The sequence below is a fragment of the Prionailurus viverrinus genome, chromosome B1 (assembly GCF_022837055.1).
Source record: "Prionailurus viverrinus isolate Anna chromosome B1, UM_Priviv_1.0, whole genome shotgun sequence".
NCBI classification, from domain to species: Eukaryota; Metazoa; Chordata; class Mammalia; order Carnivora; family Felidae; genus Prionailurus; species Prionailurus viverrinus.
Genome location: NC_062564.1, coordinates 74,125,316 through 74,138,815, shown reverse-complemented (window position 1 = coordinate 74,138,815; position 13,500 = coordinate 74,125,316). Strand labels below are relative to the sequence as shown.

Below are 13,500 nucleotides of genomic sequence, written 5' to 3'. Positions count from 1 at the left end.
TCAGGTCATGATCTCATGGTTTGTGGGGTTGAACCCTGCTTTAGGCTCTGTGTTGATAGCACAGAGCCTGCTTGAGATTCTCTCTCTCTGTCCTTCCCCACTCGTGCTCTCTCTCAAAATCAAGTAAACATTTAAAAGTAAATAAAATTGCTGTTTATCTGCATAGCACTTAGACCACCTGCCATATTCTCCTTCTTCCTTTTTCGTTTGTCTCTGTCTACTTGAATGTAAACTTGTCCACTGCTGTGTCCTTGACATCTAAAATGGGGCCTTACAGAGAGCAGGCCCTCAAATACTTGTTGAATTATTACAGTCATCTTATAATCCAGGTCAGGAGACAGTCCTATACCGTCCGAAGTGAAGGTTAAAGCACATGCCATCTTTCTACTTCATATCTTGAAAGTATATCCTGAAAGGGGTTGGGGAAGATAGAAGTGATCGGCATGTGTGTGGGTGTGGGTGATATTCAGGGAGTGTTTTCTTGAAAGAGAGAAGGGAAGTTGAGCTGGTCCTGCAAGGAGGGTGGGATGAAGGCCAAGGGGGAAGAAGGTAGACTGAGAGGCCTTGTTCTCTTCCTTAGGTCTTTACCCACCTGGAGACCTATGGCCCACGCAGCCCATGTGTGTGACAAGCAGCTACAACTGTGCCATGGAGAACAGCATGCCTGGCGTGATGCAGGGCCCCGCCCCCGTGCATAATAGGTACAGCTCTCTCCTCTGGTCCTTGCCTTGCTTAGCCTGAGGGCTTGCCGTGGGCATTTGAGTTCAGTCAGTTAGGCAGGCCTTACACAACTGGGGGCCAGGCTTCTTCCCCAGTGCACCTTAGCTGGGTGTTTCCTGTCTTTTGGAGTCGCATTGTGATGTCTCAGAAAATAACAAAGCACGGATTGAGAGAAACATGAACGGAAATAAAAATAACAAAGCTGTTGGCCACGTGATTACCTTCCTTTTTAAGTTGGAAAGACGGATTAAGAGAGGCAAGTCTGAAAAAACAATCACTCAGAATTTCTACCACCTAGCAGAGCAAAGATTTCCATTTTTCCATGGTGTTCATCATGAACACGTTTAAAGTGTTAAGAAAGCTCAAATAATTTGAGTATTGAAAAGTAGTTACATTATAGCAGTTTTTTAATTTTGCTGTTGGATATTAATGGCATTCAATTATGAAAACTTGAGAAAATGTTGCTATCTGTGTTTAATCACAGAATCTGTTTGAAGTTTTCTTTTTTGGTTCAGCTTGTTATAGTGGTATTTACTTCCTTCTATCTATAATGAGAATCCAGTTTGTAACAGTGATTGAAGTGTCTATCGTGAATCATAGTCTCTATGGTTGTGATTTACGTAAGGTGAGTGCTGGCCTTGCTTTGAGCAAAGGTGGATATTTTATAACACGACCGTCAGGTGTTTGCTGAGACCCTCAGGGTAGCACGGTCACTCTTCCAGAGTGCTCATAAAGCCATGGCCTTGGATCCTGCCTCCGGTTAGACTTCACAAACCTGGTTATAAAGGAAGTGTGCTCCTAGTTTGACCGTCCAGCCTGCAAGGCTGTGTCATTGATGATGAGCATTCAGTTAGTAAGTCTTTGATCCCGAGACTTGAGAAAGTACATCTTTTATCTTCCAAAATTGAGGAATTAGCAGTGATTAGGATGCTGGGCAATAAAATCGGTTTCCTTTCTTTACTTGATCTTTTGACATCCTATTTCTGAGACTACACCTCTTGTTTTTTGTAGCAGTTTCATTGATTGGAGCGCGACTTGTGAAGGCCAGTTCCCCAGTGTGTACTGTCCGTTGGAACTGAATGATTATAATGCCTTTCCGGAAGGTAAAAGCTATTCGAACAATCCCAGTGCCATTCTTTTACTCTCAGAAAGTCAAAGCAGGAAGTCTGTCTAAGGTTGAAGTCTAAGGTCTAAGTCTGTCTAAGGCACTAATTGCAGAAGAGTACCTTTTTGAAAACAACTGATATAATTGGTGTAGAACGTTCTTTAGTTTCAGGTGAACAACATCATGATTCCATATTTGTAAATATTGGGAAGTGATCGCCACAGTAAGTCTGGTTACCGTCTGTCACTGTACATTGTTACAAAGGTTTTCTCTTGTGATGAAAACCTTCGGGGTCTCTCCCGGCGACTTGCAAATACACAGTACAGTGTGGTCAGCTATCCTCACCATGCCAGCACATTATCTCTCCAGGGCTGGTTTCATCTTCTAACTGGGAGTTTGTGCCTCTTAAGAACCTTCACCCATTTCACATACACCCCACTCCCCACCAGCCCCGACCCCTGCCTCTGACAACCACCAGTCTGTTCTCTGCGTCCGTGAGCTTGGTTTTTTTATTGTTGTTATTTGTTTGTTTGTTAAGAATGTGCCCTTAACAGTGAGCAACCGTGGAGAACGACCTTACAGGAAGCTGCTGAGTGGCTTCATGTGGGTTCAGTTGTGCATGCCTGCCATGTATAGTTTTATATGGCCTCGAAAAGCCCTTTCCACCTGGATGTCTGGGGGCTTCTACAGATAACTCTAACCTATTTAGCCCTTCCCATTTGGTAGAACTGGGTCATTTGGATTTATGTGGACCTAAGATTGTAGATGATCCATTGGGAGGCTGAGGCCTTAGATGTTTGCTGAACTTTTGAGGCAGGCAAGCCCCATGTGAAATGCGAGCATTTATGGGCTTGTTCCTCAGCAAGTCCTGACTCTTCTGCCCTTGGGTGGTGCTGCAGAAGGAAGGAACAGAGCTAGGAGGGGAAATTCTGGGAAATTACAGATGCTTGGGCTCAAGCATCGGTAATAGTAAACAATAAGAGCTATGCAAAAAGATAAACTGCAGAGTGTTCTGATTCTACATTACAGTCTGATCATGATTTCTCATGCCTTTTCAGGGAAGGTGTAAGCAGTATATTAGATGTACTTCCCCCGATTGTAATGTATGCGTTGCTCCATGCTAACCACTGGGGGGTGCTGTGGTAACTTTCTTCCTGTGCTGGTGGGGCTTGTGTTCGTGACAGCGGCACCCTGTGAGCCGGTCGTGCTTTCTTCTGTTTCAGTTACCTGGGGCCAGCCGCCATCCAGAAGCAGATGATCCTCCCCCTGACCCCTGACGTATTGTCAGAAGGTCGATAACTAGCCTAACACTATGTCACAATGTCTGTCGTTTACTTCACCTCATCTCCCTACATGGGCATTTTATGATCTCCTATCATCACAAGAAGGGTGACTGCGATACCGTAAGATCTTTTGAGAGGGAAGGAGAAAAAGAGAGCACATTCACATAACTTTTGTTATAATTTTTCTATTTTATTAGTTATTGTCATTAATTTCTTACTGTACCTAGTTAGTACATTAAACTTTACCATAACTGTTTATGTATAGGAAAAAAACATATATAGGTTTTGGAAGCATGAGGTTAGCATGGCAGGTAATAAAGGAAAATGTTGAGGACTAGTAAGACTCTTGACATGATTCCAATCTGCGGTAGTGTTTATTAGAAAGATTCCCATCAAATTGTCAAATACAGAACATCAAGTCCAGAGGAAGACCTTCCTCACTGAGGGCTTCCCAGGTAGTGTATCTGATAAATAGTTTTAACCCTGAGAATGACAGTGGGCCTCCTGGTCCTCATGGGGTGAGTATTTATACCTGTCTTTGACTTGTCAATATAGTAAGGCCTTGAAAGTTTTTGGCCCAAGAGTAAGAATGCAGATCTTGCCATGAAAATGTTTACCTGTGTTGTTGTCTCCCATTCTTTGTAGAAAACATGAATTACCCCAATGGCTTCCCTTGTCCTGCCGAAATTCAGACAGATGTTATGGATCACAACTCTCAGTCTACCTGGAGTCCCCCGCCCAATATGCCGACTGCCTGGGGACATGCCAGTCTCCTCAATTCTCCGGTTAGTGCTGTGACCCTGGGGCAGTTGCAAATTCCTTCTGGTGCTGCTTTAATCCTGGTCTCCCTTAATTTCAGAGTTAGGTTCAGATCAGCCAAAGCCTGGCTTGGTTCCTGTAGATCACAGAAGTCAGGGTGATGGTCTGTAGATAAAATTGAATTGGGGCCAGGAAGCCCTCTGTGACTGGGTCCTGAGGGCTTCCTGCCTGTCAGCACCCTTCTGAGCCTAAAAGTCCCACACCTTCTTCCTTTCACATCCATTCAAGACACTAATTTTTCTTTTTTAACATTTATTTATTTTTTAGAGAGTGAGACAGAGCACAAATGGGGGAGGGACAGAGAGAGGGGGAGTATACAGAATCTGAAGCAGGCTTCAGGCTCTGAGCTGTCAGCACAGAGCCCGACATGAGGCTTGAACTCACGGACCCCGAGATCATGACCTGAGCCAAGTCAGACGTTTAACTGACTGAGCCACCCAGATGCCCCTCAAGACAGTTCTTATAGATTGAGGGCATTTGACCTGTGTGGGTCTTTCCTTGGGTTGAAAATAAGTTTATTCCAGTTAGATGAGGATTTCACATCACTCCATTTGAGAAAAATGGAGTTGAAGCAACCCAGATGGTTGAGAATATTAATAACTTACAAGTATCTTGGATTGCTACCACTGTGGTGTCCACTGGTAAGCATTCGACCTTGATGTTGCCTTTCTAAGGCTTGTGTTTTTAAATTTTTGTAATGTTTATTTATTTTTGAGAGAGAGAGAGAGAGACAGAGAGAGAGAGAGAGAGAGAGAGACAGTGCAAGTGGGGGAGGGGCAGAGAGAGAGGCAGACACAGAATCCAAAGTAGGCTCCAGCTCTGAGCTGTCAGCACAGAGCCCGACACAGGGCTTGAACCCATGGACCACGAGATCATGATCTGAGCCAAAGTCAGACACTTAACTGACTGAGCCACCCAGGTGCCCCAAGCCTTCTATTTAAAAAAAAAAAACATTTCTTGGGGCACCGGGTGGCCTAGATGCCTAGCCTCGGTTAAGTGTCTGACCTCAGCTCAGGTCATGATCTCGCAGTTCATGAGTTCGAGCCCCGCACTGACTCTCTGCCATCGGCACAGAGCTCGCTTTGCATCCTGTCTCCCCCTCTCTCCGTTCCTCTGTCTCTCTCAAACATGAATATTTTTAAAAAATAAAAACATTTTTTTTCTCTCCTCATGTACACTCCAGCCCTACCTCACAAGCACCCGAAGCTTGTCTCCAATGTCTGGACTTTTTGGTTCCATCTGGGCCCCGCAGAGTGATGTATATGAAAGTTGCTGCCCCATCAGTCCCACCACGGAACATTCGACTCACATGGAAAACCAGGCTGTCATGTGCAAGGAGTACTACCCGGGGTTTAACCCGTTTCGTGCCTATATGAACCTGGACATATGGACTACCACGGCAGATAGGAGCGCAAGCTTCCCGCTGTCTAGAGACTCCAGCTACTGTGGGAATGTGTGAAAAGGATTTGATTTCTAAACAATGTGAATAAAGAGGCTTGTGTTTTGATTACTAGCGTAAACTGGTTGCTGAGATAGATTATGACATTGGTGGATATTTTGGCACTTTTATATGAAAATAAATTTTTTTAATGAAACCCAGGTGCTCTGTTTTTTTAAACCCATTGCAAATCCCTGCTAGAGACGTTAGCATCCATGTGGCATAAGTTCATCATTTCACAAGTGTGTCTGACATGCCCAATGTTTGAAATCAGAATAAGAGAGACTTCCAAGAAGGTAAGAGTTGAGAAAGAAAGGGCTGCTATGTTTCTCCACAGCTTCGGAACCCCCCCCTCCCCCACCCCCAGGGAACTTCAGAGATGACCTTTATCCGGTGGCCTTCCCAGAGATTCTCACGGGGCTCAGGCCATCTGGATTTTGTTTCAGGTTCCCCATTGACGGTACTGTGCAGCCAGTGTGGAGAACGGCTGGTTGGGAAGCCCCGCTGAGCAGCATGCTCACGGGCCTGGACAGACCCTGCTGGGGGTGCAGGGTGGCTCTTTCCGGTCCTGGCGGTCATGGCCGCTGGGCGGAGCCGAGAGCCTAGCGCTGTTCTGCCCGTTCAGTGTAGCAGGAGCGTTCCCTCCCCTCCGTCATGCCAGTCTGGGGGCAACAAAAGCAGCAGGGACATTCCGGCCAGTGGTTTCCCTCTGAGTGAGCAGGCTTAGTGCAAATACAAAAACTCGGGAGTTAGGTGGCTGACCCGTGTTTGCCAGACCGGTTCGTATCTGCCTGTCAGTGATTTTAGAAATCCATAAGATGGTGGAATTATCTATGTACGTGTGTCAACCTGGAAAACATTCTTAACTTTGAATAAAAGTGTCTTATTTTTACATTGCGTTTTGTCTTTATTGGAAATTCAGTGGGAGAGAGTTTTGAGAGGTGTGCTGGCAATGTTTGCGTTCAGTTTCCCTTTGTTGCGGTCGTCGGGAGCCTGGGACAAGGAGGACCAGTGTACTGTAAACCAGGCACTGCCCTTCTGTAGGGGACGCCTCCAGGCATGCACAGCTGCTAGAAACTACTCAGGTTGCCGAGTTAGAATCCCGATTTGGGTAAAGCAGATCTCCCACCCGCAGTGTTGAATAACGTTAACATAATTTAGGGTCTAGGTATATACCCCAAAGAATTGAAAGCAGGGACTTAGGCAAATGTTGGCACACCCATGTTCCTGGCAGCATCATTCACGACGGCTGAAAGGTGAAAACAACCTAAGTGTCCACTGACAGATGAACGGATAATCAAAGCAGGGTACAGACGTACCATGGGATACGCAGCCTCAAAAAGGAGGGCAATTCTGATGCTGCCACAGCGTGGATGTACCATGAAAACTTTATGCTAAATGGACTAAGCCAGTCAAAGGACAATTACTGTACGATTCTACCTACATGAGGTACCCAGAGCAGTCAGATTCCCGGAGAAAGTGGACCGGGGCTGGGGGGAGTTGTCGTCTAAGGTGTGCGGCTTTTTTTTTTTTTTAATGTTTATTTATTTTTGAGACAGAGACAGAGCATGAACGGGGGAGGGACAGAGAGAGAAGGAGACATAGAATCTGAAGCAGGCTCCAGGCTCTGAGCTGTCAGCACAGAGCCCGACGTGGGGCTCGAACTCACGGACCATGAGATCATGACCTGAGCCGAAGTCGGACGCTCAACCGACTGAGCCACCCAGGCGCCCCTAAGGTGTGCGGCTTTCGTTTGAGAAGATGAAACTTGGGGCGATGGATGGTGTGTTGCCGCACAGCAGTGTGAAAGTACCCCATATGCCGCTGGGCTGCTTGCTCCAAAATGAAAATGGTAAGTTTTGTGTTAAGTATTAACCACACAACAAAATAAGATGAAACAGCCCCAAAGCATTTTCAGAGTCAAATTCAAAACTCGCACTGGAGACAGTGAGACATTAGATGCACATTCTGTTCAGGATGATTGTCGATCTAATCTATTTTTCTACTTTCATTGATCCCCCAGTTTTACGTCAGGAAAACGCGAGAAACCAAAGTAAGTTTTTATTCTACTATACACAAGAGAAAGTAAACGTCTTAACTTTGGAAGATCCTTCAGCCCCAAGACTAAAAGCAGTGGCTGTCTGTCATGTGAGCAAACCGAGGTTGCCTGCTCTGGATTGTGCCCCTAATGGAAGGGGTGTGGCCTTCCTCTTCCTTGTTTCACCCGCTGGCATTGAGGCCTGGACTCCTGACTCTCGTAAGGGTCTGTGTTATGGCATCAGGCCTAATACAGCCGTCCCCTCTTGTCCGGTCCACTGTTGTCTCTAGCACCTGGTGTGGTATCCATTCTATAGTAGTGGGTGTAAAGGAATGGGGAGGGGGTGGTTCACAGTGATCTGGCAGTGGAAGTGAGTCTTAATTATTAGAGAATATTCCAATTATTCTGTGGTTGAGAGAGAAGCAAAGGGCCACCAGCAAAGCAGCAAAGGTAGGAGAAAATGTTACCGCGATTCTTTACAGACTGAGTGAACTCTTAGATGTCAATCTCTGCTTAGAGCTCTTCACGACTACTGTTGCCACACGATTACGGTAACACCGGGGAAAACTTGACAATCACTCGAGTAATCAAGGAGGTAGAAAAAGACTGATCCTTCCCTTTGGGACCTTCGATTTGAATGGAACACTTATTAAAGAGCGTGCCCTTTGGGGCCAGACTTCCTGGGGTCTAACTCCAGCTGTACCACATTCCTACCTTCTCCATGTCTCCGCTCCCTCTTCTGTAAAATGGGGGTGGCAATGGTACCATACCTCACAGAGTTGTGAGGATTGAATGAGTGAGTGTAAGTGTTCCATTGGATGCTATGAGTATTTGGTTATCATTACTATCATCAATTTCAACGAAACAACAGGATATGCAGGAAATTGAGTTTCAGGGTTGGTGAGGGCAAATGGGGTGGGGCACTTTTACACATTGCTGATGTTATAAATTCATTGGCAATATAAGGGACTTTAAAGACTTCTAGGAGTCGATTCCTACGGGAAAGAGTAAAAGATGTGCGCAAAAATCCGGTATTAGTTTTCTATTGCTGCCATTAAAAATTCCCACAAACTTAGCGGCTGAAAACAACACAAATTTATTATTTTACAGTCTTGTAGGGCAGAAATCCCACACAAGTCTCACTGGGCTAAAATCATTTTGGAGACACTATATTTATTCCCATGTGGAGGCTCGAGGGGGAGAATTTGCTTTCTCCCTTTGACTTCTCTGGCTTCTTGAGGCCACCCACATTCCTTTGCTCGTGGTCCCCTTTCTCCATCTTCAAAGCCATCAATGTAGCATCTGACCCTGCTTCCATTGTTACATCTCTATTATCTCAACTGGGAAAGGTTCTCCTATTTTAAGAACCCATGTGATTAGATTGGGCCCACCCAGATAATCCCCCCATCTCAAGGTCCTTAATTTAGTCCATCTTCAAAGTCCTTTTTGTGTTTTTACAGGTTCTGGGGCTTAGGATGTGGACTTCTTTGGTACAGAAGAATCATTATTCTGCCTAGCACAAGTGATGTGTGAGCATATTCATCAATGTTTACAACAGTGATGAATTGAAAATAAATGTTCTACAATAGGAATGTTTATAGTACAGGTGCTTGGGTGGTTCATTCGGTTAAGTGTTGGACTCTTGATCTCAGCTCAGGTCTTGATCACAGGACTGTGAGTTCAAGCCCCACAATGGGCTCCACACTGGGCATGGAGTCTACTTAAGAAAAAATAAATAAATTATAGTACATACAAATAATAGAATTCTAGGAAGCCTCAGGGCGCCTGCTTGGTTCAGTCGGTCAAGCGTCCAACTCTTGATTTTGGCTCAGGTCATGATCTCACACTTGGTGAGATCCCCACATTGGGCTCTGTGCCAACAGCTCAGAGCCTGTTTGGAATTCTCTCTCTCCCTCTCTCTCTCTGCCCCTTCCCTGCTGGTGCACAAGCACACGCTCTCTCTCAAAATAAATAAACATTTAAAACAAAATTCTGGGAGGCCTCCAAAAAATTGTAAGACCATGACATATGCAGTGAAAAGAAGCAGGATACAAAGTTATGTAGAGTATGAATATGGACAGTTGCTTGCATATGAATATGGGTATTTTATACAGTATGAATATGATAGTTGTATACAGCAGGCTATGGATTGGAGGGAATGATGCACTATCTGGTGGGTGGATTATGAGTGCTTTTCATTTTCTTTTGTATCGTCTATTATAAGCATGTACTACTATTACCCTGTCTCCATCCCCCCCCCCAAATTTTTAATTAAATATGAAGGGAAAGTATACTTTATTTAACAATGGGGAAAAGTAAGCGTGTTAACAACAAATACTAAAGTCCAAGTAAAATTTACATCACGCTATAAAAGGACATAATTTTAAGGCAAAGGCAAAGTGAAACTTTCACTAAACATTCCCTAATAAAAACCCTATAAAATGAGGTATGTAGTAATTACTCGGGCTAGGATTAAAGGCACATAAGAATGTCTTTAAATACTTGTATAGCCAGCGTATAAAATGCAAGCCAGTCTAATTACGATTAATTGAAATACTAGACAAGTATTATAAAAGTCACCTTTAAAATACAACTTAGTTAAAATACATATACTGTACTATAATATTTATGCCAATTCAAATTAACATTTCAAAATAATCATTTCTGTGTGACCTAGATATTGGAGCAGTTTAATACACCTACCAGAGTCCAGAGAAGATGTCCGTAAAATAGAACATATTATTTATGGATGTAGAATGCACATATTATTAATAAAGGAAAACTCTTACTTTAGAAGTTAAAAAGAAATGAAAAATTTACCCAGTGTCTCTTCATCTGGCCAATCAGATGTGTATTCATTCACTGTAGACATTGAGCTTATTGAAAATCTGAAAATGATTGAAGGAACATCGAACACTGTGGCCTCAGGCTGGGGAGGCTGCCACAAGGGAGTGGAAAGTGACCACTCAGTGTGTAGTTCAATTTTAAAAGAAAAGGAGCAAGCAGTACTGGGTCAGGCCAGGTTCCCAAGTCCTTCTTGTGCTCTAGATCCACTTGTTTACCTTCCTGCTGTCATTGACCAAATTTTATTAAATCAAGGGGCATCTGGGTGGCTCAGTTGGTTAAGGGTTGGACTCTTGATTTTGGCTCGTCATAACCTCACGGTTCATGGGATTGAGCCCCGCATCGGTCTCTACGCCGACAGTGTGGAGCCTGCTTGGGATTCTCTCTCTCTCCCTCTCTCTGTCTTGTCTCTCTCTCTCCCTCCCTCCCTCTCTGCCCCTCTCCTGCTCACACTTTCTCTCTCCCAAAATAAATAAATAAGTAAACAAAAAAAGAAAATTTCATTAAATCAAAATAATGGGTTAAAATTCGGAACTGATCTGGTGTTAGTTGGGATAGGCTGCATTACATGGTGCGGTAACGAATTGATCCCCAAACAGGCTCAGGTGACACTGCAGGGCAAAGGGCCTCTAGTGTGACTCAAGTGGTTCAGATCACTTGGCCATCTCCCTCATTTCACAAGAAAGTGCTTGGAGGACTCCACCCACTCCTCTGAGGGGCAACTTCCCCCAGGCCACTTCTCACAGCCCATTGGCGGGAGCTGGTCATGTGGTCCCAGTCAGGGGGAAATAGGGGCTTCCCCGTGTCTAAAAGGCCGGTGCCAGATATTGCTGAACACAGCTAATGTTAAACCAACAGGGTACGGGCTTGCAGATGGTTTCTTTATTTCTCTCCTAACTGGAGACATTTTGGTCTCTAAACCCCAGGGTGGGCAACAGGGCCCGGGCCTCCTTCTGGAGAAGAGACCTGGAGTGCCACAGAGGTTTCACTTGGAGCCCTGCCGTTTGCGCTGTGCCCTGGGAGTTGCTCAAAGTCCAGTGCTCATTCCCTATGGTACCCAGCACCCACCCCTCCAGGCTTCCATATACCAGGGGCGCTGACACCCGCCATAGCAAACGGGATTTACGTGACTGCTTGGAGCCTAAACCTAGTCCCGAAACACAGCGTGTGCTCCCTACGCTGCTTTTATTTCAGAAAAATACAATTTTAACTACTGGGCACAAGTACATGTCAACTACTGAACAGCTATTCAAAAACACTTTGCCAGAGTTACTAGCATGCCCAAAACACGGGTAGCCGTGAAAGGGGTCATTGCTGGATTAATTGGAAGCAGAACTTGGAAAAACAGGTCATAGTTACATTGAGGGAAAGTGTTGGCTTTCTGATGGAAAGTGAGTCTGATCAGGTTCTGTGGGGGGATGAGATAAAGGCGGGAGCAGTCTTCAAGCCCATGGTTTCATACACTGGCTACCACGATGAGGACGAGGACGTTGGGAACAAAGGTGGGAGGGATGTCACTCCAGCAGTGGAATGTGAGGCAGCCCCCAGGGGCTGGGGAAGAGCTGGATGCTAGCAGGAGGCAGTAAACATGCAGGTGTGAGCAAAGTAAAGACCAGGTCAGCATGGTGGCAGGGTTTGAAAGGCAGGTTGAGAAATGTGTCGGGGAAAAAGGGCTGTCCGATGAGCCACAGTGAGCTTGGCAGCATGAGGGTGGCCGTGCCATGACAGTCGATACCAAATGTTTGTTCTCTTACCCAACCAGAAACTGTGCTTTCAAGATCACTTGGGATTGGGGCGCCTGGGTGGCGCAGTCGGTTAAGCGTCCGACTTCAGCCAGGTCACGATCTCGCGGTCCGGGAGTTCGAGCCCCGCGTCAGGCTCTGGGCTGATGGCTCAGAGCCTGGAGCCTGTTTCCGATTCTGTGTCTCCCTCTCTCTCTGCCCCTCCCCCGTTCATGCTCTGTCTCTCTCTGTGCCAAAAATAAATAAACGTTGAAAAAAAAATTAAAAAAAAAAAAAAAAGGTCGCATGGGATTATGTCCTCAGCAACCGCTGTCCTCCCCCCTCCTCACTGGGTTATCACCTTCACCCCTGTATCTTCAATGTCTTACATGAGACTGACTTTTAAATCCATCATTTCTCTGCTTTTTAAGTAGAAATACCTTTATTGTTTGTTCTGTCTGTAGAAGATATAGATAACCAAAAGGAAAAAAAAATAATTATAATCCTATCACCCACCAAGAAGTACTTAACATTTTGGTGTTTTCTTCCAGACTTGTGTGTATGCGTGGGTTTAAAAACAATGGGAAACACACACTGTTCTGTGAACTGTTTTTTTCTCACCTAATGTTCTATGGAAAGCTAGACTTATTTCTGAGTGCCTATTAGAGATTTTACTGGCATTTCACACAGATCGTATCTGATAGGCACCAAACCTATCACTTCCGATCTACTGCTAACCCAAACCTCTGCCTGAGTTTGTTCATTTACTAACTTAACTCATCCAACATCTGAGCCCACAACAGGGGCCTGTGCACTTGCTAGTCAACCAAATATAAGTCAACCCAGAGTCTCTTTTCCTAAGCCTCCTCGTGCTTAGTCACCAAATCACTTATTTATTCAACAAATATGTAATTCATTGTGCTTGCAAGCCCTGTAGGTATCCTGTGACCTTGTGGTTTGCTCATTCAATAAAATCAAGCATCTATTATGTGCCAGATACTGTGGTTTTGCTCTGGGCAGCCACCACAGTGAACAAGAGAGGCATGGTCCCCTCTGCCACGGTGCTGTTCTTCCAGAGGAGGAAATAAACAATACATCCATGTATTATTTATTGCCGCATAGCAAATTACCCAAAATGTAGTGACTTAACATGACAACATTTATTCATGTCCTTGTGTCACAGTTTCTGTGGGTCAAGAATCAGCGCACGGTTTCGCTTGGGACCTCTGCCTCAGGGTTTCTCACGTGGCCACAATCAGGGTGTCGGCCAGGCCTGCAGCCAAGTTAAGGATTCATTGAGGGAGCACTTGCTTCCAAGCTCATTCATGTGGTTTCTTGCTGGTTGTTGGCTACAGGCTGCCTCCATTCTTGGCCACATGCTCCTCTCCATTGGGCAGCTTACAACACCACAGCTCGCTTCATCAGAACAAGCAAGGAAAGACAGAGAGAGAGAGAAATGACAGTTTTTTAGAACATAATCTCATAAGTGACATCCTATCACTTTGCCATTTTCCATGTGCTAGAAGCAAATC

At 45.1% G+C, this 13,500-nt stretch overlaps 1 protein-coding gene across 3 annotated transcripts in view; it reads left to right on the top strand.

Annotated features, from left to right (window-relative positions):
- Positions 1–5,522, top strand: part of TMEM131L (transmembrane 131 like) — a 169,796-nt gene extending 164,274 nt beyond the window's left edge. The window contains exons 32-35 of one of the 3 annotated variants that reach the window (XM_047855381.1): positions 581–701; positions 1,735–1,823; positions 3,754–3,893; positions 5,111–5,522. In XM_047855381.1, the coding sequence (XP_047711337.1) occupies positions 581–701; positions 1,735–1,823; positions 3,754–3,893; positions 5,111–5,386 (626 nt within the window). In that variant the 3' untranslated portion in view covers positions 5,387–5,522. Of the gene's footprint in view, positions 1–580; positions 702–1,731; positions 1,824–3,753; positions 3,894–5,110 lie in introns of all 3 variants that reach the window. The other 2 variants (XM_047855380.1, XM_047855382.1) reach the window with 2 other exon arrangements.
- Positions 5,523–13,500: the final 7,978 nt, after the last annotated feature.